The sequence below is a fragment of the Gekko japonicus genome, unplaced genomic scaffold (assembly GCF_001447785.1).
Source record: "Gekko japonicus isolate JY-2015 unplaced genomic scaffold, Gekko_japonicus_V1.1 scaffold3477, whole genome shotgun sequence".
Classification (NCBI taxonomy): Eukaryota; Metazoa; Chordata; class Lepidosauria; order Squamata; family Gekkonidae; genus Gekko; species Gekko japonicus.
Window position 1 is genome coordinate 82,984 of NW_015169280.1, and position 26,491 is coordinate 109,474.

The following is a 26,491-nucleotide window of genomic DNA, read 5'->3' on the forward strand; positions in this document are numbered from 1 at the left end:
TGAACTTTTAAAATGTTGTTGTTGTTACTACTTTAAAAAACTCCTTTGGAGCTATGTGCTCCCCCACTACTCTTAATAAACTTGCCACCCAAACTACCCTTTCACCAACAATGCCCTGTCATTTCATGAATGTTTAAGAATGTTATAATTTGAACGTGGATGTACCTCTCTCCTTTAAGGGAGAACATACAATAGAAATCTATCTCCAATCAGACAGTCCTTCAAGATACGGGATTGCAAAGCAGCTCTTTCTGAGTGGCTGGTATAGGAAATATATGTTTTTGTGTATGTGTGTGTAAAGAAGATTCATCTGCATTCACGAATATTTTCTGTGCCACTAGCAAGGTGACACATCAGCTACCATGAAATGCTTAACTGACAGTGGAGAAAAACGGAAGTATAACCGGTATCTGTGCCAAAACTACGAGAAGCTACAGTCTGACATGATGTGGAACTTGCACAAATCTCAAAAATAGTCCCAAAGCTACATGTGTTGCACCCCATCTGATAAATAAGATGTTATGAATCCTTGTGTATTTCACCATTTCTTCCATGCTTCATAATTTCTATCACAAAATGCACTTGCAAAAAGGCATCTAACAAAATCTTTCAGTCTTTCAGGAGATCAGTATCCTATCCAAATTATATACGACAACCTGGCCAGGCAACAGAAGAAATCATACCAATATCCTTAAAAAACAACAACACTAGAGGCTCTTAGAAAACAACAAAGAATGTGCCCAAGCAGTCCCATATGAATACCATAAGCATTCTGTGGACAAGTCTTTGGACAAACCAGTCCTTAGACAAACATGTTATTTCCCACATTTCTGTCGTGTGCCTAGATTCACGATGGCTGTGTTTGTGCAGACATAAAGCTCAGGTAGTTTTTGAATGGCCACAAATAGTAACACAGTTGCCACAAATAGTAACACAGGGTGCCTCTCTTGCCATGTCTGAGTTTGGAGAGCTTTTGGAACATGCTTTACTCCGTCCAGGGATTAGCAGGCTGTTTATCACCCACAAGTCAGCTTTGGGCTAGAGAGGCGTCACAAGGCAGGGCCTTCACAAGTCCATGGCCTGTAATCCAAAACTTCCTGTTAATGATATAGCTGCTGGCCCACACTTTTTCACAGCCCAAAAATAAAGAGAGAAAAGATTGGAAGCAGCATGTGGCAGCCTAGCCTGGCAGAGGTAAAATGGCCTGTCATCATTAAGTATCGAAAAGGCACCCTGTCAGCAATGGATCCCCCAGCACCACAGCCTGTGTACTTAAGTCTCTTGCACTGCTAGCACCCTGCAATGTGTACAGTCAATCCCCAGATGTGGTTAGGGTTGCCAGGTCCCCCCTGGCCACCGACGGGGTATGAGAGGGTAGGGTTGCCAGATCCAGGTTGGGAAACTCCTGGAGTTTTGAGGATGGAGCCTGGGGAGGGCAGGGACCTCAATAGGGTACAATGCCATAGAACCCACCCTCCAAAGCCCCCATGTTCTGCAGGGGGACTGATCTCTGTAGTCTGGAAATGAGCTGTAATTTCAGGGGATCCCTTGGTCCCACCTGGAGGCTGTCATCCATAGACAGGGTGCCTCCAATTGTGCTAAAACAATCTTCCTTAAAGATCTGAAAAGTATTCAAATAACTATTTTAAAGTGTTCAAATAACTATTTAAAGTAATTTAAGGCAGGATTGACGAGGGGCTATGGAATCCAAAAACTGAACATATCAACTACAGCCATTTCTAATAGACGTTGCTCTTGTCTGTAATACATTTACGACAATCATCAATCATGTATAAATGGAATCTTAATATAACATGAGACCATATTTAAACAAATGCTCTCATGTTATTATCAGCTGTTTCCCCTCGCCATGTCGGAACACTAAACTAGTCAGCTGTTGTGAGAGGGTTTTCTTTTTAGCAGCCCCCAAACTCAGGTAAGGTGATACCTTTTAGTGGGCCAACTTTTATCACTGCAGGCATACGGAAGTCTTTAAATTACATAGACCTCTTAATTGGGCACAATGGAAAAGGAGTTACATTTTTGCTACAGAAACAGCTTCACTGTAGTAGGAAAGCATATTTGTTAGTGCAGATGTGACCATGCTAATGTCGTTACACTTCAGGCCCATTGTTGGACTATTACATTCTGCCTTGCATCCCAGTTGCATGGCAACTGGAATTTGAAATAGGTTGACAAAGTGCTTTTTCGAAAATTCTCCCTGTTCCATTCTCTTTCCTCTGATTGGGGTGACTCAGGGAAGCACCCTGTAAGAGTGTTCTGGGCCATGCCGATGCAGAGCTGCCCCGTGGCACACTTTCCTGTTTAAACTGGAACCACTTGAAGATCTTTTGTAAATCTGGCACTAGGTCAAACATGGTTTCTCTGCGTTACTAATAAATACTTTAAGTGGGAGGCAAAATTTTCCTAGGTACAACATGTGAGTTCAGTTTCCTGCAAATATATCCCATATATTACCTAGTGCTTTTAAGGCTGGATATTGTGCTGCAGTGGAACACTAGGCTGATAACCATCAGAGGAGCAGTTAAAGGAGAATAACCACTTCATTGAATGAAAGTAAGACAACTGCTTCCTTGCAGCACCACATTCCTCTCAATGAGGCAGAGGAGTACACACATTTATCCTGCATATCAAATTTTTGGCTCAGTTAAAATGCTTATGAATCATAAACCTTTGTCTGTGGAATGGTCTAGACAGGCAGTAGAAGGAGTTAAGACTGCAGAGTGTCGTGCTGGTATAGTGGACTCAGACTGAAACCCATTTATTAAATAAAAAGTGAGGGATTACATTTTTCAGAGTTAATCGCCCTGTAAATGGAAACTAGCACAGTGCATGAATGTCTAGGTTTAGAACCTTTCTCCCTAATGTGCCAATTTTTTACTTGCAGGCAGAGGTCATTTCAGGGGGGAACGCGGGGGAACACAGTTCCCCCGGGTGAGGTACGGGGGGGTGGGGCACATGACGAAGCCCTGCCCCCTGCTTCCGGCTGCCCCGCTTCCGGCCCTCATTCAGCCAGGAGGAGGCAGGAGAAGAGGGAGGGTAAGTTGCTTCCTCCCTGCCTCTCCCCACCCCTGCCTGCCTGGGGCCAGGGAGGGCCTTCGCGGGGCTTCCTTGCACTCCCACCGGCCTTGCAGGTCTACCGCCGGGCCCCTCATGGGGCTCGGCAGTGGAGCTGCAAGGCCGGCGGCGGCGGCCGGGACCGTTGGGGGCGGGGTGTGCGGCCTTATGACACACTTCCGGTGATGTCAGGGGTGTGTGGCCTTATGACACACTTCTGGTGATGTCAGGGGGTGTGGCATATGCTAATGAGTTATGCTAATGAGTTCCCCTAGCTCTTTTTCTACGAAATGACCCCTGCTTGCAGGTACTTTTCATATGGCATAGTATAGCCAGATCTTGTCATATTTTGGAAGATGGGTCCGTACTTAGAAGGGAGGGTACCAAGGAAGGCTCTGCAGAGGAAGGCAATAGCAAACCACCTCTGCTTAACCACTTGCTTTGAAAGCTCCTTGCTGGGGTTGCTATAAGTTAGCAACACTTTTTTTACATGGTAGTGTTTTTATGTGGGGGATTACGTAATAAAATGTGACACTTCCATCATCAGTGGTGTAGCTCATCATACCACTTCAGAATTCTATCATCTTACTCAGTTGTGTGTACAGACCAGGCCTTATATCACTTTAGACTGTAGTTAGGGGAGCCACCTGATAGAACACTCCTCCTCCATATCCCGCCCCCCCCAAAACCCTAGTCAGGAAGGCATTCTCTTATCTAATTCTGTTCCTGAACACCCTGCACACATGACGTTTTTACCAGCCTGCTGACAAGGTCATATGAACCTTCTTGAAGGTCAGTTGGCCGCCTGACTACGGCACATTATCTCTATGGAGGCCAACTACACCAGCATGACTTAAACACATTTAGCTTAGATCTCCTCAAATAAATACCATATATTTTTAAAATCCTTACTTCTAAGCCCCGAATAGTGATGGATAGCACAATGTATGTGAAAATGTCATCTCAGAATTCAGAGTAAGGGCTGTAACTGCTTTTTCTCTTCTCACAAAGAGAACTGTCTACACTAAAAACAATACTTACTGGTGCAGAAGACAGACTTCGCAAATCAAATGAAGTCTGCAGAAAAAGCTCCCACAGGGATCTAAAGAGCCATCACAGCCCTCAAACAGTCTTCATTCCCTACTACAAACAAGCTTTCAGCTAAGATGAGCATTTTACCGTGGGCACATAAAAAGAAAGTGCACCCTCAAGGCACAAGTGTGAGTTGGTTGAAGGTACTTCTCATTGTGTGCACACATTGCACCATTACCTCTGGTAAACAGATCTAGTAGGTCTCTGAAGTACTTTGACCCTAGGCAGCAGTGAGGCAAAAGAAACTTGTGTATACATCACAGGCAAGAAGGCTTCTATTGTACTACCTTTCACTCTTGTAACAGTGATTGTTGTGTCCCAGCCTAACTTCGAATAACAAAGTTCACTTAATGAGGCATTCCAATATTACAGTGATATATAGAGGACACAGAGTGGGAGGCCAAAGGGACAAGATCAACACATATTGCTTACCACCCCTATGGAAAAATAATTGTTGATGATGCTGTATGGGACAGGGTCGCCATTCTCCTCTTTGTCATTGGGAATCACGTCAATTTGCCACCGGTCGAGCATGACCTCTGTACTGTGCTCAATGTCTTTCAGGACTTTTATTAAGTTGCCTCCTTCATAACCTTGTGAGGGACAAAAAGAGATGGGACACATGGAGGAACGGAATATCAGTGGGAGAGTCTGCCAAGTGATGAACCGTGACAGTACCGCTGCTAAAGGACTGGTGACCTGCACAGCCAATGGCAACACAGAATATTCATTCATTTATTTAAAACATTTCAGTGCTACCTGTATATCTAAATAGGGTCCTTGAGGCAGCAAGCATAAAAAATTAAAACATTTAAAACATTTAAAACGGCATCTAAAATAGGGTATATACAGGGCTTTTTTTGTAGAAAAAGCCCAGCAGGAACTAATTAGCATAATAGGCCACACCCGACACCAGAAACTCATTAGCATATTAGGCCACACCCCTGCCAGCACAGCTCATTAGCACATTAGGACGCACCCCCATGTTACCAGAAGTGTGGTTATCCAGCCACACCCACCTTTTGCTTCTTAGTCTGTTTATTGTCAAAACCCAGGGCTTTTTTTGTAGCAGGAACTCCTTTGCATGTTAGGCCACACCCCCCTAATGTAGCCAGTCCTAATGAGTTTCTGCTGTTGGGTGTGGCCTATTATGCTAATTAGTTCCTGCTGGGCATGGCCAACTCGGGAGCCAGCCGGAACTCCGTTCCTGTGCGTTCCTGCTCATATATAAAATATCTAAGTAGCTCGATAAAAACCTGTAGACATACAAATACACATAACAACACAACCAAGGAAGAGGGCCAGTAAGAGTTACTGGGGGAATGTAAAAAAAAAAAAAAAAAAAGCCAATACCAGGGAATGTGATCAGCACCTGTGGCAGGCAGCAACTACAAGCTTGTTAGTGAGTTGGGTTCAGTGGCAGTGAATGGGAAACTCTGCAGAGCAGACATTGTTGTTGGCTAGATAAGACTGCTGGGTGCAAATTTTTTGGTGCATACTGCGTAAGAGGCCTTGTTCAATGTAATGACAGATCAGGAGCTGTCAGTGATGAGCAGACTCTATTAGTACAATGCATAGACAATGGCATGTGACTTTAAAGGCGGCTGTCAGGTTTCAGCAGCACATGGGACTGATGGCAGGAAGGATCTGTAGAAAGATATGGTGTGAGGTTCTGTCGAATGATTCCACAGCACTAAACCAATGTGAATATCTTACCTCCTCCCCAACGGAGACAGCGGGCAAGGTCGTTTCCTGTCCCGAGGGGCAGAATAGCTACAGCAGGGTGCTTTGGTAAGTTTATCTTATCTGCAAAAAAGAGTTTGGAATCAGAGGTAACAACAGGCTGTTGAACATGACTGTCTTATATTTGCCATGCAGAGGGGAAACTGAAAGGGATACTAAAAAGCTCAGAGATTTCCAGGGCCGGGGGGCGGGAGGAGAAATGACCGCACCTGTATTTATCGGCAATGGTTAGAAAAACATCAAGGAGCAGAGTAGGCAAGGAGAAGATGCAACACACACCAAGCAAGATAGCATATGTTGGGGAGCAGGTTAGAGGATTCCACCCATCCATCAAGTTTCTGTGCTTGAAAGAGCTACTTGATTTCTTACCCCTTATGGCTGGAAGCCACTGGGGGATATCATTTCTGAGCCCCAGAGAGAAACTTAGGAGACCTAGAGGGCAACTGAGATATTTTCCACAGGATTCACCCTCCCTCCCCATTCTAAAACTTAAGAACACAATTCTTTTGATAACATGTTCTTTCAGTGTAGGTGGGCTGGATCCTATGAGTGCGAGCTAAGAAGGTGTTTCCCTTCCTCTCCTCCAGCAGCCCTCCCATTTGCACAAGTAGTAAGGAGATGATTTTGCCCAACTCCTCCTCCTCACCTTCAGCTACTGTGTTTCATGACAGCTTTTTCACAAGGCTCCTTGGACCCTCAGCAGAGGGCTTCTGGGCTTGTGGGGAGCTGCTGGGGGAACAGGAGAATGAGGAAGACCTTTCTGCACAAGCTCCTTCTACTCACACATCTGTAGGATTCAACCCTGTCCATGACTTCAGCATATCAGTAGTTCCCCGTATCTAATGCAGTTTGAAGAGCTCTACAGTTTCCTCTTCCACTGTTCTCTTTGTGCCATTTGTTCTAATGCTTTCCTCGGTCCACTCCTCTTGTACCAAAGATGCCAATCCACACAGACAAACTTAAAGGGAGGGACAGACAGACACGGGGGGGGGGGGGGAGAAACAGAAACCCCCCCCCCCCCCCCCGGTAGCTCAGATTGGGCCTGCTGTCGCATTTTGGGAATTCATATTTGTATTGATCCAACATATTAAAGCACTTTTTTTGTACACTGGCTCTATCACCAATTTCCTTCTTCTGGAAATAGTTTATTGATTGCACTCCAGAAGTGGATTCTTGGAGATGGTACAGGAAAGGGAGCAGAGCAGATTTGATGTCCTTGGATCCTTCTGTCAGTTAAGGAGTCTCAAAGAGTCCCTTCCATTTCTGGGAACTCAGCCCCCTTGATACAGCTTCTTCCCTTGTGTGATGATAGGAGGCCATGATGCTCCTTGGTTACCTGAGTAACAGAGGGGTTCTAAGATACTATGGCTGAGAGTTTCATATTCTGCTGAGTCTAGCCTTCCGCCATTTTGTTTTTCTGCAGTCTGCTGTACTACTTGTGCTAACACTGATTCTCACTAACTGGCGTGGTGTCCCTCTAGAAAGCCTAAGTTCAGCTACATTGCTTTCCTTTGGAATTTTGGGAAGCCCACTTCTTGTCTGGTCCTTCTGATGTCCATAAAACATTATTTGTACTATTTTACTTCTGAGGAAATGTGCCTGTTCAAATAAGACCATCCTAGTTCCAAGAGGCTATACTAAATATTCGGACCTTGGATTAAAGCCTCTGTACATTTGGATATTTTCGTTAATAATGCAGAAGTGGCTATTCAGCTCACTTTTGGGAAAACTGTGGTGAGAATCACAAACTTCTGCTCAGTCAACAGAGGAGTTAACTTCCAGATGGGATACTGCCAATCTAATAAACTATGTCTTAGAACAGTTTTTTAAAATTGCCAGTATAGTGTTTAGTTAAGCCCAAACTGAAGTAATTTACCATGGTGATAGTGAACAACGAACAATAGTGGAATTCTCATGATAGTAACTCTATTTGTATATTAGCCTCTTTCCTTTAAATTCAAGCGGGTTATTGTGCTGCAGGAAACTAAATTTGAGCAAGACCTTATCTGTATGAATATCCAGGACAACCCAAGATGCCTCCAGGGATCTTTTTTTTCCCTTGGGAGTAATAGTCCAAACTAAAGACATAGAGGAATTTCACATTACCCTTTTTAACCCGTTTTGAAGCCGTTTTTGATCCGTCATGGAGTAAACCGGTATAGGGCTGCCATTTCACACATGGCTTTTCCCTTCCGGTAAAGAGCTGGATCTGAAGCGGTTTGCCATTTCAGACTGCACCGCTTTTTCCTGCTTTCCCCCCGCTGTTTTTCGCCCGCATGGGCGATCTCTGGCTTTTTTTTTTTGAACGTTCGCTTTAGAGCGCTATAGCGCTATAGTGCTATAACACAACACTCCAGGCATTCCAATGGGGTTGATATAATGCCGTTGCGTTATGCCGTTATAGCACTCTAAAGTGAACGTTAAAAAAAAACCCGGAGATCGCCTGCAAAGCCGGAGATCGCTTGCGCGGGCGAAAAACGGCGGGAAAAAGTGCATCGGAACTGGGAGAGGAAACTGAAGACTACTTGGAAGCGGTTGACAGGTAAAACGCTTCAGCCCCGTTTCCTAAATGGGACAGAAGCGTTTGTGTGTGAAATTACAAATATATTCCAGTAGGGAACCGGTTCTAAAACAGTTCTGTCTGAAATAACAGACCAGAAACCGTTTGGGAACTGCTCCTCCTCCGGATTATATCGTCTGTCTGAAATTCCTCCAAGTCATTACTCTTTTAATACACTTAACCTTATCTCCCCTTCTCAAATTATGGAGTATCCACTTCATGGACTTTGTATTCCCTGTGCCTAAAAGCAATACTCTTTGTCATTTTCAAAGGGAAGCTTTTTTCAAGATAGACTTTAAATGCACGAATTTTACTTTTTCTTGTGACCTTTCCCTTCTTCTCACTCCTCTTTTTTCACCCTTGAAATGTCCTTCCTGTCACTGTATACTAACACAGTTCACATACAGCGTGTTTGTATTTAACTCCTCTGTATTAGAACTGCACTGCACTGATATATTATGCACTGGATCCACATGGCTTTTGCCAAACGCCAAAACGTATCTGGGACAATGGTTTTCAATGTTTTCTCTTATAGGGAAGACTTCTAGTTTAACTGTGCTGTGGCTTTATGTATGGGAGGTTTGTTTTTGTGTTTCAAGTAATTATTTTGCCTACAGATAAGAAGGGAACCTCATGCCGATCCAGCTGGAGAACGGAGTCCCAGTCAGGAATGGGTAACATAGCATGAGCAAGAACAGCATGAATAGAAGGAGCGTGTAATCTTGGGGCAATGTTATGGGGAGGAGGGAATAGTCTTGTGCCAGTACTAACACTCCAGACTTACGGAAGAAGTTTCTGAACACAGTGATGTTTTGTGTGTGTGTGTGTTTGTGGCATTCACGGAAACGTACCAGCTTTGATAGGCATTTGCCCACTCTCAGTAGTATGCCCTGTGTGTACATTTACAGTCTTGCACATATCATCACTGTGAATTTTGGTTTTTCTTTTTAATTGGAGAGATTGTACTGGAGCAGAGTTGTTAGCCTCTTCTTGGGTGGGATCACCTGTTGCACAGTTTTGCTGTCGCTTCTCTTTCGTGGCGTTTTGGGCTCCCCTCACTCTGCTCACCAGCTTAGCATTGCATCTGGTCTTTTAGACAACCAGGTTAAAAGTGTGAATGGGGTGAGGAATGAGGAAGGCAACTCAGCAGTGTTTCCCCACCACCACCACCACTTATACTGCTGGTGCTCTACGGTTCCTCTGCTCAGTTCTGCTCAGCAGTGGAATGCAACAGGCAAGCTCTCCCAGCTATTCAGGATCAGTTTGCATTCCAAATCAACTAGACCATGCATATGGAGTTAATGTTGTTCTGTTCCCGTAGGGTTGCAGAACTTTGTAAGACTACAGCCCTGAGCATGTTTGCAATCCTTTGAAATCAGGGAGAGAGACCTTCTTCTAGAGCAGGGGTCAGCAACCGTGTTCAATTAAAGAGCCGAACTACATCAGTAGGCTGAACAAGAGATCAGCAAAGAGCCAGTTTGAGAAAACTCATCTGCATAACTGAGAACATACAAAATAGAGTTGCACTTACCTGTGACTGTTGTTCGTCAAGTAGTCTTCTGTGCAGGCACACACACGGACTGCAGAAAAGATTTCCAAAGGTTCTGTAGCTGGCTAGGAGCACCCCTACTCCTGCTGGTGCTTTCCTGCCAAAACCATCACATGACCAGGAGGGGGCGCTACTCCCTCAGTTCTCTCCATGCCACCCCTGGGTACCCCAAGAAACTAGGGTTCCAGAGAGTTCACAGTGGGGCAGGAGGGAGGGATGCATGCTTGCTCAGAAGACCACTCGATGAACAACAGTTACAGGTCAGTGCAACCCCATTTTCACCATCATGGCTTCTGTGCCTACATTCAGGTCCAAGTCATCTAATTATGTCTATTACAGTCTTTAAGCTTTTATTTGGCTGCCTTATTTGTAGGCCTTCCATACCCTTCCTGCAGAGAGTCCCTTTGCCATTGGGGGTGGAAGCTGCCACTGACAGAATTCCAGACTTTCTCTTCGTTTGGGATTGTGTGTGTGTCCCACAGCTGGCAAGGGGGAAGTCAACCTTATCCAGAAGATTGTCAAATTTTCTCTAACCCTGCCCTTCGACATGTAGCTATTGGAATTGTGTGTGGTTGGCCTTGTCCTCAGCTTTGCTTCTCTTCCTAGAGCAGCTGTGCTTGTCCATGGATGTTGGTTTTTCCTCCCAGTTCCTCTTGCTCACTTTCCTCATTCGTTATTCTGCAGGGACCTCACCAATTCTTTTCAGATGACCATGTGCCAGTGCGCACACTTTCCATTAAGCAGCGGGCAAGCCAACTGGCTGCCCTCCTGGAGCAGAGGCCAACGACCGGCCATCAGGTGATTTGCCTCCCTGTCCGCTGGTGCTTTGTATCTGCTTGCAGCCCTGGAGAACAGGAAACAGACCGTTGTTTGGACCATAACGTGGTTGGCATCAGATGCAGTGTGTGATGGCTGATCACATTACACTATCACATTAATTCTTTCAAGCACTCTAAGGGGAAAAAATGCTATTTCACTTTGCTTATCACTAACAAATTTTGTTGTTGGCTGAAGCAATACTTTGCCTTTTCTCAAGTTGGGTGTCCTTCGAGTACCACTATAAGGAGTGTAGGTTGGATGGGGTAGAGGCTACTAACACTGAAAGGGCTTTTGATCAAGAGTAATGTTTCTGTGTCCATGGAGTAGGATAAAAATCTATAATGTACATCTAACCAGAGGGCAAATTAGCATGTCAGGTCAGAGAAGAACAGTGTCTATAGTACGGGACTGGTTCTTGGCATCAGTGATCTATCAAACTGGCTCATTTAAATAGTATCCCCAAGCAATCTGTAATGGTATGTAAATCTAAACCAGCAAATTGGCTTGTAATACTTAAAAAAAGGGAAATAAAATGGCATGTGCACTGCTTTATTAACCTAGCTTTCCAGTGCCTATAATTCAATCGTGCAGCATCAAGTAAGGATCAAAACACTTTTTCTATTCCCACACAGTAATCGTACAATAGCTCATCCTAATGCTAAATTCTCTTATTTGGGGGGGAGGGGAAGACCTGCATCCTATTTTACAAGAGCAAGACTTTTGTTGCATGGTACTTTTAGGACATTACTTCTTCCTTCCCTCTGATTAGGAATGCTTGTATTGCTTCATAACCAGGACATTTTCACGCATTCCTTCCCAAGGATGTCCTCTTCCACTCTTTCTAAACTTCCTGTAAAAATTTCTCATACTTATTGCAAGTATATCTCCCAAGTGGTACAGTTTCACAAGCCATGGGGCTTTATAAATCTTCCCCTCTTGATAAATTCTGTTATATCTAAAACCTGGGAGGAAAGGGCTAGGAAATCCTTTGGATGAAATTAGTGGATGGATTCAATGTGATGCCATTTCTCTAAGTATCTGGCAGTGCTGGCAAGTTCCGCATAAGCAGAGCGGGTTTTCCCGTGAGGATAGAGAAGCCTGCCTCTTCTTCCTCCTCCTCCAAGGGCTTCTAAAAATGCCGTATTCCTCTTATGACTTTCTCAACTTTATTTTGTAGCCAGAGACCGAGCGATCTCGTCGATCTGTGGGTGAACAGTGGGAGCGCTCCCTTAGCCTCCGTTCTTCCAGCCGCCCGGCTTCTCCCTCATCAGACTCCCTCAGACAGGTAGCATGGTGTGGGGCTTGAAGCTGCATTCGGCTGCGCACTTTGGCCTACTCCCATCTTCCGCCACCTGGGAATGTCTCGCAGGATAAAAGTTAGGCTCTTGTCTTCAGATCGTTGATGTCACTATGGCTGAGCTTTGGCCTATGTGCCTGCAAATGGCAAAGCTTGGGCTGTCATTGTATCCTGGCCACATCAAGTCTTATAAGATATTGAAGTAAGACGGCGCATCCTGCACACTTTGAAGTCCCTGGCTAAAGCTGAGTGGGGAGAGGACAGCAGCACTTGGGACAATTTTACAAAGAAATATACCCACAATGGAGTCCTTTGTCACCCAAAATTAGATTTTTCCATCTCCAGATCAGTAACTTAATGCCTCGTGATTCGCTTGCTCAGTTAAGGCATCCTGGGCCCGGTTTGCCAAAGCATGGTTTGGTGATCAGGAATGCCCTGTGGGTTTGTGAGCTCTTTCGCTGTTGAGCTCTCACACTCCTTCCCCTTCCTTTCCTTCTTAGCAGTTACTGCAGCGTTGGAACTGGGGCTACTATAATGACTGCTAACTTGAATTTACCTTCATGCTAAAGAGTGTTTTAGAGCAAGCTATGCTTAGTGGTAACTGTGTTGACTGTGCTGTTCAGATGTCGTGGTGAACATAGTTATTGTTAAGAAAGAAAGTGGGGGGGGGATTCACACAGACAAGGGGAGAAAGAGGCGCAAATGAACCTGTGGGTCACTCCCAGTTGCTGGTGCTGTCTGAAGTGGGTCACTGCCAGTGTTCCCTCTAAGCTGAGTTAGTGTGAGCTTTACAATATAAAACTATCCAGACTGAATCATGAGTTCAGCCATAAGCTGACTGACTCTCTACAGCGCTTGTCATCCAAGTGTCAAAAGAGGTGAAGAAATTGTACAAGTTATTTAAATGTCTAAAAAGGTGCTAAAACACTCTACAAATTCTTGAATCAAAATAACTGGCTCAAATAGTTGATGAATGTCAACAGCCTGTAATGTGGGTCGGCCACGCCCATCAAACCCCCTCTGGAACAAATACATTTTCATCTAATTATGAAAAGGCAGCAAGGACAGTATCTGATGCTAGGATTACATAGAAGGCCCTCCATCTAACAGAGGCCAATCTTGTCTCCAAAGATGATGATACATTAATCAAGGCCTGTCCTGTCATTCTCATACTCCAGGGAGGTCCACATAGGAGTAGACATACTTGCACTATAGAACAAGACTGTTTAAAGCTTTATAGGCCAAAGCCTGGGACCTTGAACTGGGCCCCAAAATAGATCAAGATGAGTAGCCATGTTAGTCTGTTTGTAGCAGTAGGAAAGAGTAAGAGTCCAGTAGCACCTTAAAGACTAAGAAAATTTGTGGCAGGGTATGAACTTTTGTGAGTCGCTGAGTATCTGAAGAAGTGAGCAGCAACTCACGAAAGCTCTAACCCTACCACAAATTTTGTTAGTCTTCAAGGTGCTACTGGGTCTCAAAATAGACTGGTAACCACAGGAGGTATTGCTGAATAGGTCATTTTGAATGCATTTTGGCTGAACTGAGGCCCCGGTCACACGGGCAGGAAACTGCAGAGGAGAAGCGTGGCTGTTTGCCCTGGGGCAAACTACTGCGCAGTTACGTGATCAGACCTCCTGTGGAGGTTCTGTGGAGGTACCGTGGAGGTTCCATGGCAAGGGAGAGGTGCCGATCACAGGACAAGCCGGCGCGCAACGAAGAAGCGCGCGCCGCGGCAAACTGTTTTTTATTTTTGTGTACATGACAAATGCGCATGCTCCGGTGGGTGCGCATGCGCATCCACAGAGACTTGGACAAAAAAAAAACACCTTATTTGCAAGGGGACATGGGCGGGCGCCGGATGCCACCGGAAACGCGATCAGACGCCCGCCCTTGCCCCGGAGTTTCCGGAAACTAGTACCTCCAAGGTACTAGTTTTTTGCCACGCAGTTTCGGCTGGAAGCCTCGGTTGAGCCACGGGAGTGCTACGCTTCCCAGATGTGCTGGTGAGATCGCGCCCGGAAACTCCGGCTGTTTTCCGTCTCCCTTGTGTGGCTTCTGTTACGTGTGACCGCGGCCTGAGTTTTACAAATTCCTCTACTCTTTCCGCAGTTAACAGATGTTGCACATTTCAGTTTATTTCATCTATCACAAATTTTGTTAGTCTTTAAGGTGCTACTGGGCCCCAAAATGTACTGGTAACCACAGGAGATATAGTTGAATAGTTCATTTTGAATGCATTTTGGCTGAACTCAGTTTTACAAATCCCTCTACTCTTTCTGCAGTTAACAGATGTTGCACATTTCAGATTATTTCATGTACTGCCTGAAGAATTCTGTTTGAATTTACAGGGCTTTGTGATACAGGGTCTCAGCCCTTATTCACTTCCCTAGAAATTTTGGGTTTGACGCTCTTTCTGCCTTTCTCCTCTTGCAAATTAAAGAACTTAACAAAATAATTAAAAAGCAGCGCAAATTATGGCAAAGTTAGTGTAAATTGGGAAGGACAAGTCAAAATGAATTTGCGGCGCACTCTGCTAAAAATACCAAAGCAAGCAATAACAATTCCTTTAAATAATCAAAAGTTGGACACCAGCTAGGGATCTGGTTGGACAGTTAAATGGCAGGGATCTAAAAGGGTGTCTAAAGGAGGATAGGGAGACTGTAGAGGAACTAAGTGGTTTCTTTGCATTGTTCTTTGCATTGTTCGAGAGCCAATTTGGTGTAGTGGTTAAGTGTGCGGACTCTAATCTGAGAGAACCGGGTTTGATTCCCCACTCCTCCACTTGCACCTGGCTGGATGACCTTGGCCAAGCCGTAGCTCTGATAAGAGCTGTTCTTGAAAAAAGAGCAGTTTCTGTCAGAGCTCTCTCAGCCCCACCTACCTCACAGGGTGTCTGTTGTGGGGAGGGGAAGGGAAAGGAGTTTGTAAACCGCTCTGAGACACCTTTGGGTAGTGAAGGGCGGGGTATAAATCCAAACTCTTCTTCTCTTATTCTTCTTCTTAATTTGGAAAGGACACCCAGGCTTATACCGCATGTTTTGGTGGAGGGCATCTGAAGAACTAAGAAATGCGATCATCACAGTCTCATTAGTCCAACATCTCTCCCAAGTAAACTGATGAAAAGCAAGTGTTAGAATTGTTATACATACAGAAGAACAACCCTTGCTAAGGATGAATAAGGAAGAGACTGGGATATTAAAATGACCTTGAGGCAAGCCAGGCTGAGCAGCACTACAAGTCAGTGTTGTGGGGCTACTTGCCTAAACGTCATCAGCAATGGGCATTTGGATCTCTCAGTGCTTTCTTCTACAAGCTGTTTGCAGTGTTGTAGGAGGCAGTGAATGAGCTGGCACCATCATTGCTGCTGGAGGGTCTGAGCCAGGTGGCCACGGAACATGCTGGAAAGTTCCTGGGGCTTGGCTCTGCTTGTAGTTGGCCATCAGAAGCCCAACAGGAAAATTCCCTGTAGTCAAATGGCCAGTATGCCCCTGATAAGCATATCCTCTTCAAAGGGAAGCCCTAGCATATCACACTTTTAGAATTCCTTGAAAGATTAGAGTAATCCAGTAGAAATATTTGCACTCCCAAGATGCTTTGAAGCCACTTGCCAGTAGTCCTGAGTAAACTTACTAGCTGTGCAATAAGAGGATGTTGCCAATCCTCTTATGGATTGGTAACAAGCCAAAACACTGGGACACAGAGGGTGAGAATATACAGTTGATAAAATGGGGGAGAAATAAAGTACAAAGATTTGTACTGAGACTGATATTTGTTTAATTTATTCCCAAATAATCTGGCGTCAGACATGAGTAATAAAGTTGCCAGCTTGGCGGAGGATATCAAGCTGGGAGATGAAAATCTAAGCAAACTGAAAGCTCCAAACGTATTCAGACCGGGTGATCAAGCAACACAACAGTAAATGAAGTCCAGTTTAATTGCAAAATGATGCATGCGAGGACAAATGAAATCAGTTTCACATGACTGAGAGGAGACATGTTAGATGCTTGTACAGTTTTGAATATTGTGGAGAAAGTTCCTGGAAAACAAGATTTGTTTATTTCAAATACCTATGACACCTCTCTCCATATACTTACCATACTAAAACTTGGGGCCATCTAGCAAGATTGATGGGCAGTAGATTCAGGACAGAGAAAACAAAATAGTTTCCACAGTGCATAATTTGGCTGGCACAAGTTGTGGTCACGGGCAGCGACTTAGTTTTCAAGTGGCGATTAGACAGGTTGGTGAAGGACAGAGCTGTCAGTGGCTTAGTCATGATAGCAAAAAGGAATTTCTATGTTCCATGGCCTGAATGCATCTGAATACCAGTTGTGGGCTGTGGCTGGGGTTGTTTGTGTCTGTAGAGGAATGTTATCTTCTTCCCCAGCTGGTGAGCTTTTCAGAAGGACCACATTTCCAGGAGGTCACATTTGGAAATAGGATTTTTCATTTATTTAAATATTTATACATTGCTTTTCTGTATTCATGTTTAGGGCGTAGTGGGGGAAAATACATGCAATAATAAATCCCGAATGAACCCTGAAACCAAACGCCAATTAAAATCAGCAGTAACAGTAAAACCAAGAAAAAAACAGCCAATGAAACTTCAATATGTTTATGTGGGGGGGGGGGGGCAAGCAGCCAGTGATGGGGATTTCTCCTAAACTTGTTGAATTTTTAAAGAAGTCGTAGCCTAGCATTGGAAGACGTTCAGTAACTGTGCCAGGTGAAGGGAGAGGGCAAAAGTATTCCACAGCTGGGCTGCTGCTACTAAGAAGGCCCCGTCTTCCATCACCAACCAAGATGGTTCTTTGGTTGGATCTAGCAGAACAACAGCTAGTGATCCGTTCCCATTCCTTCTGAGTCTCTGGTAGTTAGAACCTGAGTACAGAAGCTTGTTCTAATGCACTCCTGTACAAAGCAGACCCACTTATGATAGCAGATAGAGCACGCGTTGCTGAAAGGTTCTTCGGCCCGCTTTATCGGCTTGGGGTTCTGTTTTCTTCAAAGTGGCCATGCAGCCTTCCTTCGACTTTCTTCCCCACTCCACACACTTTGGAGATGGGAGGATGCTGTCCATGGGGGGATGTGCACAATCGGGGGCTAGAGCAGTAATGTGTATCCCTCCCTAATGTGTAACGTAGTACTTTAGCGACCTTTTTTTGGTGTTGGATTCTGTTTGAATAGCACTTTATTTTATTATTGATTTGAGTTGATTTATATCCTGCCCTCCCCCGCAAGCGGGCTCAGGGTGGGTCACAGCAAGTCTCTCTCTATTATATATATGTCACAGCAAGTCTCTCACTCATATACCCTGTTTCCCCGAAAATAAGACCTACCCCAAAAATAAGCCCTAGCAGGATTTATATGTATTTGTGGTATAAGCCCAAGTGTGTCTTCTAGAGAAAAAATAAACATAAGACAGTGTCTTATTTTCGGGGAAACACGGTGTGTGTGTGTGTGTGTGTGTGTGTGTGTGTGTGTATAAATAATTTAGTTAATATATTTATATATATTATTTAAATATATATTTAAATATATATTTAAATATAAATATATATAATATTTAAAATATTTAATATATTTACCATATTTAATAAATATTTAATATATTAAAATATATTTAAATTGATTTGTCTGTGTTTTAAATGATTTTATCATCTGTGAATTGTATATTCTTCATCAGTTTGTGGAAGCCACCCTGAGCCCGCCTTGGCGGGGAGGGCGGGGTAAAAGTTAAATAAATAAATAAATACATAGAACAATTAAAACATTAAGACAACAGTTAATAGCTCACAATAAAATTACTAGTCAGATCAAAGATGGCAGCTATTTGGGGAGTTCAGATGCCTTCTGAAGGACGCTAATTAAGATGATCACAAAATAGCGACTTCTTGGCTGGTGGAGCTTGTCATTCTCTTATGCAGGGCAAGTCAGCCAGGGCACTACAGCACTGTAGCAATACGATGGATGGATGGATTAGACGTCGGCCGCCCCAGCCAAAGGCCTGGTGGAACAGCTCCATTTTACAGGGCCTGCAGAACTGTAATAAGTCCCGCAGGGCCCTGATCTCCAGTGGGAGCATGTTCCACCAGGCCAGGACAGAAAAAGCCCTGGCCCTCCTTGTTGAGGCTAAACAGACATCTTTTGGGCTGGGGACTACTAGAAGGTGTTGCTTGGCTGAGCGTAACGCTCTTCGGAGCACATATGGGGAATGTTCGTCCCATAGGTATGTTGGTCCCTGACCACATAGGGCTTAAGGCAGAGAACTTGGTAGTATTTTTATTGACCTCTAAGGAATGATTCTTAATTGTTCGTTGGCATGGATATGAACGTAGGCTAATTTAGAACAATTAAGTTTTGTATCTTTCTGTACTGTTTCTTCCATGACATCCTCAGTCTTTCCAGACTGCAGACTCACTCTGGGGGAAATCAGTGTTTATGATATCCCAGCATATTCGTATCTCTCTCTGAACCAATGCGTGTATCTGTTCAGACATCTCCACGTACCCTGTTACTCTTTGACTTATTAGTGTGAGGAAGTCAGCAGCTCCTAAGCCAGCTTCTCGGTTGCTGATCTAGAAGAGAAAATTAGGGTTGAAGGAGGCAGTTCTGAGAAATGATACTCATTGACCTTTCACCTCCCACTTCTCAAACTGGTTCTCTGACCCCCTCCCCCAATAGTTTATCAGGATCTTAGTGTCGTTGATGGCAAACTGTTTTAGTTAACTCTACATGTAATACTGCCACGGCCAGTGATTGCTGACATCACTTGTTTCGCTGTCACCACCAGTGCTTGCATCGTCCACGGTCTTGGCATGGTTTGAGCCCTCTCTGCACCTTTTAGCCATTTTTTCTTTCCTAGTTTTCATCATGCATTTAAATTGTTTCTCTCTTCCCTCGTTTTCCCTGTGTTCCTCCTCCATCCGCCCCATTACCCTCATCTGGTAGAAGTATATAAAGATGTACACAGGCGGCGTGAGCTCATTGGCTGAGCAGATAGCCAATCAGCTTCAAAGGAGAGACCAGCCTAAAACCCTTCTAGGCAAGAAGGAACTGGTAAGAGAACAGTGTGCCGAAGGTGGTGCGTGTTTGTGACTAGAAAATAGATGGCACTCTCCCATAGGTCTCCCGTACTCCTGCGGAGTCTTTTAGCTTTTCCCTTGATGTTTTCTTAACGGTAGCTTGAAGACGATGTCTTACTAGCCTGTTCTTCCATCTGAACGTAGTAATTCTGAAAATGTCTTGCTTTGGCGGGGTGGGGTGGGGTATAAATTTGATAAATAAAATAAATTGATTTATAAGGTTGCCAATGAATATGAGATACAAGATTCGGTGGGAGGGAGCGTGCTCTACCCCCTCAGTGTGAGGCCGTGTCTTTGGAAGCTATTGGGGGGCACATTCACTTCAGAATGGTTATATCAGGGCCTAACTTCAGCAGTGGTTTTATACCCTGGATCTGGGAAGAGGGTTACTGTTACGCCCTTTCTGTGATCCTTTCTGTGATCCTTTAGTGAGCAAAGTTGCCTTATAATTCTTACCCCATCCTTCCAACTGTTCGCTGAGGTAAGTTGCCATTCCCATTTCATAGATGGGTGTGGGTGTGTGTGAGGACTGAAAGAGAACGACATATAATCTGCATCAGTCTCCCCTGTGCTCTCAGGCTCCTTATTCTCAGTGGGTCGAAAGCTACGGTTTATGGAGTGATCTTCCTGGCTGACCTTTTTCTCCCCAATACCCGAGCCTTTGTGAACTATCCATGGGTGCGCGTTTGGCATACATGCTTCTGACTGGAGCACCATCAGTGCCCCTCTGCAAGTTTCAGAATTATCCCAATGTAGACAGGCAGTGGCAGCGAGCAAATGACTCTCTTAAGGTCTTCCCCTGTCCCTTCTGCTGTAGGGTTCATTAAAGAAAGAATTCCCCCCAAATGTGGGAGGCAGCGACGTCTGCTACTTCTGCCACAAGCGTGTCTACGTGATGGAAAGGCTGAGCGCCGAAGGAAAGTTCTTCCACCGCAGCTGCTTCAAGTGCGAATACTGTGCCACCACCCTGCGTTTATCATCGTACGCCTATGACCTGGTGGACGGTAAGCAAAAGTTATCTTTTGCCTTATGGGGGTTGCAAACCCCTTCAGTTTTTACCTTAGAAATAAGCTGTATGGAGCCGATCTAGATGAGACGACTTCCTCGTGGCTGCCACAGGGGCACGCTTCCATTTTGTGATTTAAAAATGCCGTGAGGGCCCAGTCCTGACTGGGCCAGCCACACAGTCGAGGACTCTGGTTCCCCACCTCTCTGCTTCCTCCCTCCGTGGCTGTTTTAGCATTTTGAAAGGTGCGGGGGGAGAGGGGATGACAAGAGCAACGCGCTGCCTTGCGGCATTTTGAAATCACCTCAGAATGGCAGTGGTAGCCCCATGGTGACCACAAGGATTCCATCACATCTAGTTTGGCTCTTAGATGTCCATAGAGCCTTAGTACGCTCAGAATTTCATGACTTCCTCCACTGCAAGTACATCATCCAAAGCTGCTGCACAGAATGTAGTCATTGTGTTGACAATGAATGTTGGTCAAGAGTGGAGCTGAAGCAGGTTGAAGCAGGGGGTCAGACTTGAGAACTCTCATACAATCTTGAGTAAGAAACTCCTCTCCAAGCGCATCAGTTTTTTAACAACAATTTTATTCTTTTTCTTCTTTTTTGGCCAGTCTCTCTTGCCAGTCCATTGTATGCAAATGTGGTCTAGCACAGGAGTCCCCAGCGTGGTACCTGCGGGCTCCATGGTGCCTGCCAGGAAGAGGGTGGGGCCAGGTGCAGCTTTTGCCCAGCAAGACTTCTGATGGACTATTGGAGATTTGATTGGCTGTGCAGATTTTTAAAAAAATTTGCTTTGGCAGCAGCTGCCACCGAACCACAATGATCTGCACTGTATTACTTAAGTCAAGCTGTGACAATCATTTTGTGGCTGGCTCCGCCTCCGGCAGCAGCCATTTTGTGGCAGCCATTTTGTTGTTGCACTCACTAAGCTGGGTCAGAATTCCAAGTGTGCTCGCAGGCTCAAAAAGGTTGGGGACCCTTGGTCTAGGAGATGCCAGGGCTCTCAAGCAGTTGCCTGAGTATATTTGAGTGTCTACAGGTAATAGCCTAAGGAAAAAATAATTCATCAGAACAGCATGAATAAATTGAAGGTGCTGTTGCCACATAGCTTTGGATTGTTTGGCATTTGTTATTTATAGATAGTTCATGAACACAACTGACATTCTTGAGTTCAGGGTGACTAAATTTAAGGGCATGAAGCTCTTCTTACAAAAGCATGAAGTGAGTTTTCACAGTAACAATAATAGAACACACAGTGAGCAACAAATTGCATGTCTGGAGAGTTGGTACAAAACTCTTCACCAAGAAAGTTTCAAAGGGGAAAGGGTACAAGCTTTTGTGAGTCACTGCTCACTTCTTCTGAAGAACTAAGCAGTGACTCATGAAAGCTCGTACCTTGCTACAAATTTGGTTAGTTTTGAAGGTGCTACAGGACTTTTGCTCTTTTCTACTGCTACAGACAGTCTAACACAGCTACACATCTTGATCTGTCTCGGGGCAAAAGGTGAGAGATTATCCCTTTGTGCTCTGATAGAAGGAATGTTCAAATTTGGGTCTTCCTATATGCTGAATATATCAGGCTTTCATTCTTTGTTAATGAAATAAAACAGAACTCTAATGACAGGGAGATTAACAAAGCTTATTGCAGCTTTTATGTCAGACTGTACTTCCTCATTTATAGCCTTTATAGCCAAGAATTACAAGGGGAAGACTAAGAGATTCCATAGCTTAATTCCTCTTATAAATCATACAGGTGTGAGTTCCTTTGAAAGGGGTTAGACCTGATGTGGTTGTTGCTTATAATGAATGATAAGAGAGGTCAGAAGTTCCACCTTCTCACAGGGCTGCAGATAGATCCAATCAAAATAGTAATAAATTAATTCAGAGTGGGTATAGAAGATAGGCAGAGCAGGATAAACAAAAAGGCAAAACAGGATAAACAAAAAATCTAATAACAGAAAACGCAGTGTAAAACATATGAAAAATTAAACATTGCAGTTTGATGCAATATGATACTACAATTATGACCCAATAAGAACCAGTTGACATTTCGGGGTGGATGGGGACCTGCTGAGCTATTAACGCCTGTAGTGAGTGAGAAAGCCAAGTTTCCGGTTAAGCCGGGGGAGTGATAGTGCTCAGTCCTAGTTCAGAAGTTTTGTGTTGTATTCTTCCTCTGAAGGTTAGCGGTCTCTGAATGGTGCAGTCTTTAATGCCAAATACGTGTCAGTCTGTTCTGTTGTGTAGGACAGGGTTTCCCAACCTTTTGTAGCCTGCGGGGGACACCTTTGAAATTCTGAAACAGGCACAACCACAAAATGGCAGCTGCAGACACACACACACAGGAAGCTCAAGTGCAGGGGAGAAGAATTTTAAAAATACACTAGATCACATGAATGAGAGAGTGAGAACAAAACCAACACTGATAGCAGCTACCACTGAAATGACTTTCAAAAATCTTCACATCAAATCAGAAGCCTTGCTGGTTAAGAGCCTCCCCTCCTCCCGCTTTCTAAAAACACTTGGTAGGTGCCAGGAAAGATGTTGGCTGGCACCATGGTGCCCACAGGCATCACTTCGGGGGCAAGTGGTGTTGGGCAGCATCCAGCTGAACTCTACCTGCTGTGCCCCACGGAAGGATGTTGGTGGGGCTCAGCAGCTCTTTGCCAAATTTTGCACAGAAAATAAAATCAGGTGCCAAAAAAGTTCTTGCTGCTCTGCTAAATAGTAATAATAATGATAATTGTGATGATGGTGATAATACTACCAATAATAAGGTAATAAAAGGAGTTTGTTGATGGCAGATAATAGCATATATTGCTTAAGAGTATGAGTAAGGGGATGGGACCATGATGGCATAGCAGATGTTTTATCTTGTTAGCAGGGGTCATTTCGTAGAAAAAGAGGTGCAGGAGCTTATTAGCATAACTTATTAGCATAACTTATTTGCATATACCACACCCCCTGTGTGGCTACAGGCAACACCCACTGCTCAGGTTCCACTGGACTGTTTTGGATTGCTAGTTATTGGGGGGGACGGGGACGTGCAGATCTGTCCTCACAGAGGAGGGAGAGCTCGTACCTGAATAAAACTTTGTTTTAAATGTGACACTGGACTGTTTTTGATTGCTAGCTATGGGGGGGGCGTGGAACGTGGCAACTTACCTGGCTGCTTCTTGCTCCCCGTGGCCCGACTGAGGGCTGCTGGGAGCAGGGGGGTGGGGCTTGTTGCCTGTGCCCACTCCCTGGGCTCCTTACTGCCGGAGCTCCGCTCCTGTGAGCTCCCACAGGAAATGACCCCTGCTTGTTAGTAGTCATCAGTGTGAAACTTTTGACCCCCTAACATGCTATAATATATTGTGTGCGTTTCTTGGGCCAGATGCAGTTCTCACATCCTGTCTTCTTTGTTCAAGGTGCATGAGCGTCCCAAGATTATAAAAGCCAGACTGGGGTGCTATTGCACCTACCTTTGCATCTTTGGACTTGACTGCTGCAATACGCTATCATGAAGCTGCCCTTGAAGTTTGTTTAAAAGCCTCACTGGCACATTGGAGAATCTTGTACCATATCCCTGATTTCATTAGTTTCATTTGCTGTTGTGCTGTGTGTATAATCAGGGTAACATCTGAGAGATTTGCAACTAGATATCATCTGGGCTTGGCCTTTGTACACTGGCAGGCAGTGGTCTGTTTAGAGTTAATGCTCGGCCTTTCCCTCCCTGCCTTCATTCTTGCCTTTTCCACCAGCACTTCTGCCAGATTTTCATGTGATGCAGCCTTTGTTCCTGACACAGTGCCGCTTTGTTAGTGTGCGATACCACGCAAGTTTCCCGGGGCTGCTCTGATAGCTGATTGGGTGTTGGTTAAATAACTGTCAGGCACCCTATGGAAGATGCATTATTTTCCAGGAAGGAAGGAAGGAATACACTTGAATTAAAACTTTTTGAAATGCAGTATCAATCAGATGTGAAAGAGTAGAGAAAGTGGAGACTGCAAAGCATCTGTGGCACCTCACAGTGTTACCAAGTTTGTAGCTTCCAGTTTCTTCACTATCATTCTTCCTCTCTGTTCTCTTCGTAGGGAAATTCTACTGCAAGCCTCACTACTGTTACAGACTTTCAGGTTATGCACAGAGGAAGAGACCTGCAGTGGGTCCTTTGTCAGGAAAGGTAAGTTGCTGCTTAAGTTTTACCTGGTGTAGTGGTTAAGAATGGCGGACACTAATCTGGAGAACCGGGTTTGATTCCCCACTCCTCTACATGCAGCCAGCTGGGTGGCCTTGGGTCAGTCACAGCCCTCTCAGAGCTCTCTCAGCCCCATCTACCTTTTAGGGTGTCTGTTGTGGGGAGAGGAAGGGAAGGTGATGGTAAGCCACTCTGAGTGAAGGGCGGGGTATAAAACCAGCTCTTCTTTTTTCTGGTAAGGTTGTTTTGATGCCTTACCTTGGGAGATGAATGGCAGGCTGTTCTGAGGTGGTGGGTAGTGCAGAAAGATAGAGAATTTTTCTGAACCACGTGGATCTTGCCTGGCTCATTCGCTACAGGCATTTGAATCCGGTATGTGATGGGAGATCGTACTAAATCTATATGGAGTTCAGCTTAGACGGAACACCAAAACATTGTCTGCCTCTTCCTCTTCTCTTGCGTATGGCTTCTTTTTCCATTTCTTTTAAAATTATAATCATAAATTACCGAAATGTCCAAATCAGTAAGTTCTTGCCAGTGTTTTCACTCCAAAGCAGAATTGGAAACACAGCCCGTATTGTGGCAGGATAAGCCCTCTTCTTCCTGTAGAAAGTAGAGGAGAAATGAGCTAGCCAAAGGCACATTCTCCATCTGGCCTTCTCAGCAGAAATGCTTAGGTATGCACTGTCAAGGCACAACTGACTCATGGCGACCCCAGCAAAGGGCAGAGGTGGTTTGCCGTTGGCTTCCTCTGCAGAGCCTTCCGTGTGGACCTCTCGCCCAAGTACTGTCCCCACTTATCTTTTGAGATCTGATGAGATGAGGCCGCCATATCATGCCACCGTCCCTTCTGCAGAAATAGGTAGCCAGATAATGACATAACGAGAACAGGTGTTGAGATTGGGAACCTTTCTGACTCTCCTGCGTTACAATGAATCAGACCCTTGATCCATCAGGGTCACTGTTGTCTACTCAGACCGGCAGTGGCTCTCCAGAGTCTCAGGCAGAGGTCTTTCACATTAGCCACTGCCCGGTCCTTTTAACTGGAGATGCCCAGGACTGAACCTGGGACCTTCTGCATACAAAGCAGAGCCTCTTCCGCCAAGGTCTTTCCCCTGGATATATTAGAAAAAGTGTATTTCCTTGATTTAAAAAAAATAAATATATGCTCACCTATGTCATGTACATTGAAAGTTATGCGATTCATCACCTGTGTTCTTTCCCCTCCAGGATAACAAAGGGACCCAGCAGGACACCATGGCCGCTGATGGTGCAGGGCGCGCAAGCTCCATCTCAGCATCATCAGAGAGGACACCAGGTAGCTCTGCTTCCTTGTTTGGCAGGGTGGTGCAGTACTCTGTCCGGCTCTTTGACAAAGTGAGGGTGGCGAGCCAACTCCTTCAAGGCACAGCTTCCTCACTGGGGCATCTGGTAGCCCAAAACCCTTTGGACTCCTTTTTCATGTGCCAGTTGATGGCTTTTGGGGTCCCTTTTCTCTATGTCCAGTCGGAGGTCCTTGCGCAGATATTGGGGGAATTTTTATCGGCATTAGGATATTGACAAAGCAGTTAACAATGTTGTTAATATTTTGTAATGTGTGGGAGCTTTGTGTGAGGGTGGGTTAAAAAAATGTATATAACCCGTGCTGTAGTTTTAGGGATGTGACCCTGGCGTTGACACAGGTGGTGTTTTAACCCAGGCATCCAGGATTTTCTTGGGCTAGGTCCAAATAATTTAAAATATCTGTAAAGTCTACATTGTGGAGTTTTGAAGAATCCGTTACCTATATTTCTGTGTTCACTCGAACTTTGTATGTTCTCCGGTTCTTACTAACTCAATACCTGAATAGCAAAACATCAAAATCTCATTGGCAACTGTGGTGCTATGGATTCTTTGGGGTCTTCCATAGCTAAGGGGAGCCATTGCCTTTAATGCTATGGTAGCTTGGTGTTGGCAAGTTGTGGTATTCTTTCAGCCAAAATATGTGCTTTTCCTGTCAGTAATTTTGGGAACTGGGACCTTTGCATCAAGCTGCATCATGTTGAGGGCATTATCCTTAAACTTGATTCTTCTT

General features: G+C 44.8%; 2 protein-coding genes across 2 annotated transcripts in view; one reads left to right on the forward strand and one right to left on the reverse strand.

Annotated features, from left to right (window-relative positions):
* The window catches only part of LOC107114957 (diacylglycerol kinase gamma-like), a 45,735-nt gene extending 37,906 nt beyond the window's left edge, over positions 1-7,829 (reverse strand). Inside the window, exons 1-3 of the mRNA XM_015416564.1 lie at positions 7,790-7,829; positions 5,887-5,976; positions 4,603-4,763 (exon numbers count right to left, since the gene is read on the reverse strand). Coding sequence (XP_015272050.1) covers positions 4,603-4,763; positions 5,887-5,976; positions 7,790-7,829 — 291 coding nt within the window. The remainder of the gene's footprint in view (positions 1-4,602; positions 4,764-5,886; positions 5,977-7,789) is intronic.
* A 1,117-nt stretch (positions 7,830-8,946) lies between these two features.
* Positions 8,947-26,491, forward strand: part of LOC107114958 (protein-methionine sulfoxide oxidase MICAL3-like) — a 125,270-nt gene continuing 107,725 nt past the window's right edge. Inside the window, exons 1-8 of the mRNA XM_015416565.1 lie at positions 8,947-8,970; positions 9,091-9,147; positions 10,707-10,820; positions 12,019-12,126; positions 19,090-19,197; positions 20,041-20,227; positions 24,314-24,402; positions 25,648-25,735. Coding sequence (XP_015272051.1) covers positions 8,947-8,970; positions 9,091-9,147; positions 10,707-10,820; positions 12,019-12,126; positions 19,090-19,197; positions 20,041-20,227; positions 24,314-24,402; positions 25,648-25,735 — 775 coding nt within the window. The remainder of the gene's footprint in view (positions 8,971-9,090; positions 9,148-10,706; positions 10,821-12,018; positions 12,127-19,089; positions 19,198-20,040; positions 20,228-24,313; positions 24,403-25,647; positions 25,736-26,491) is intronic.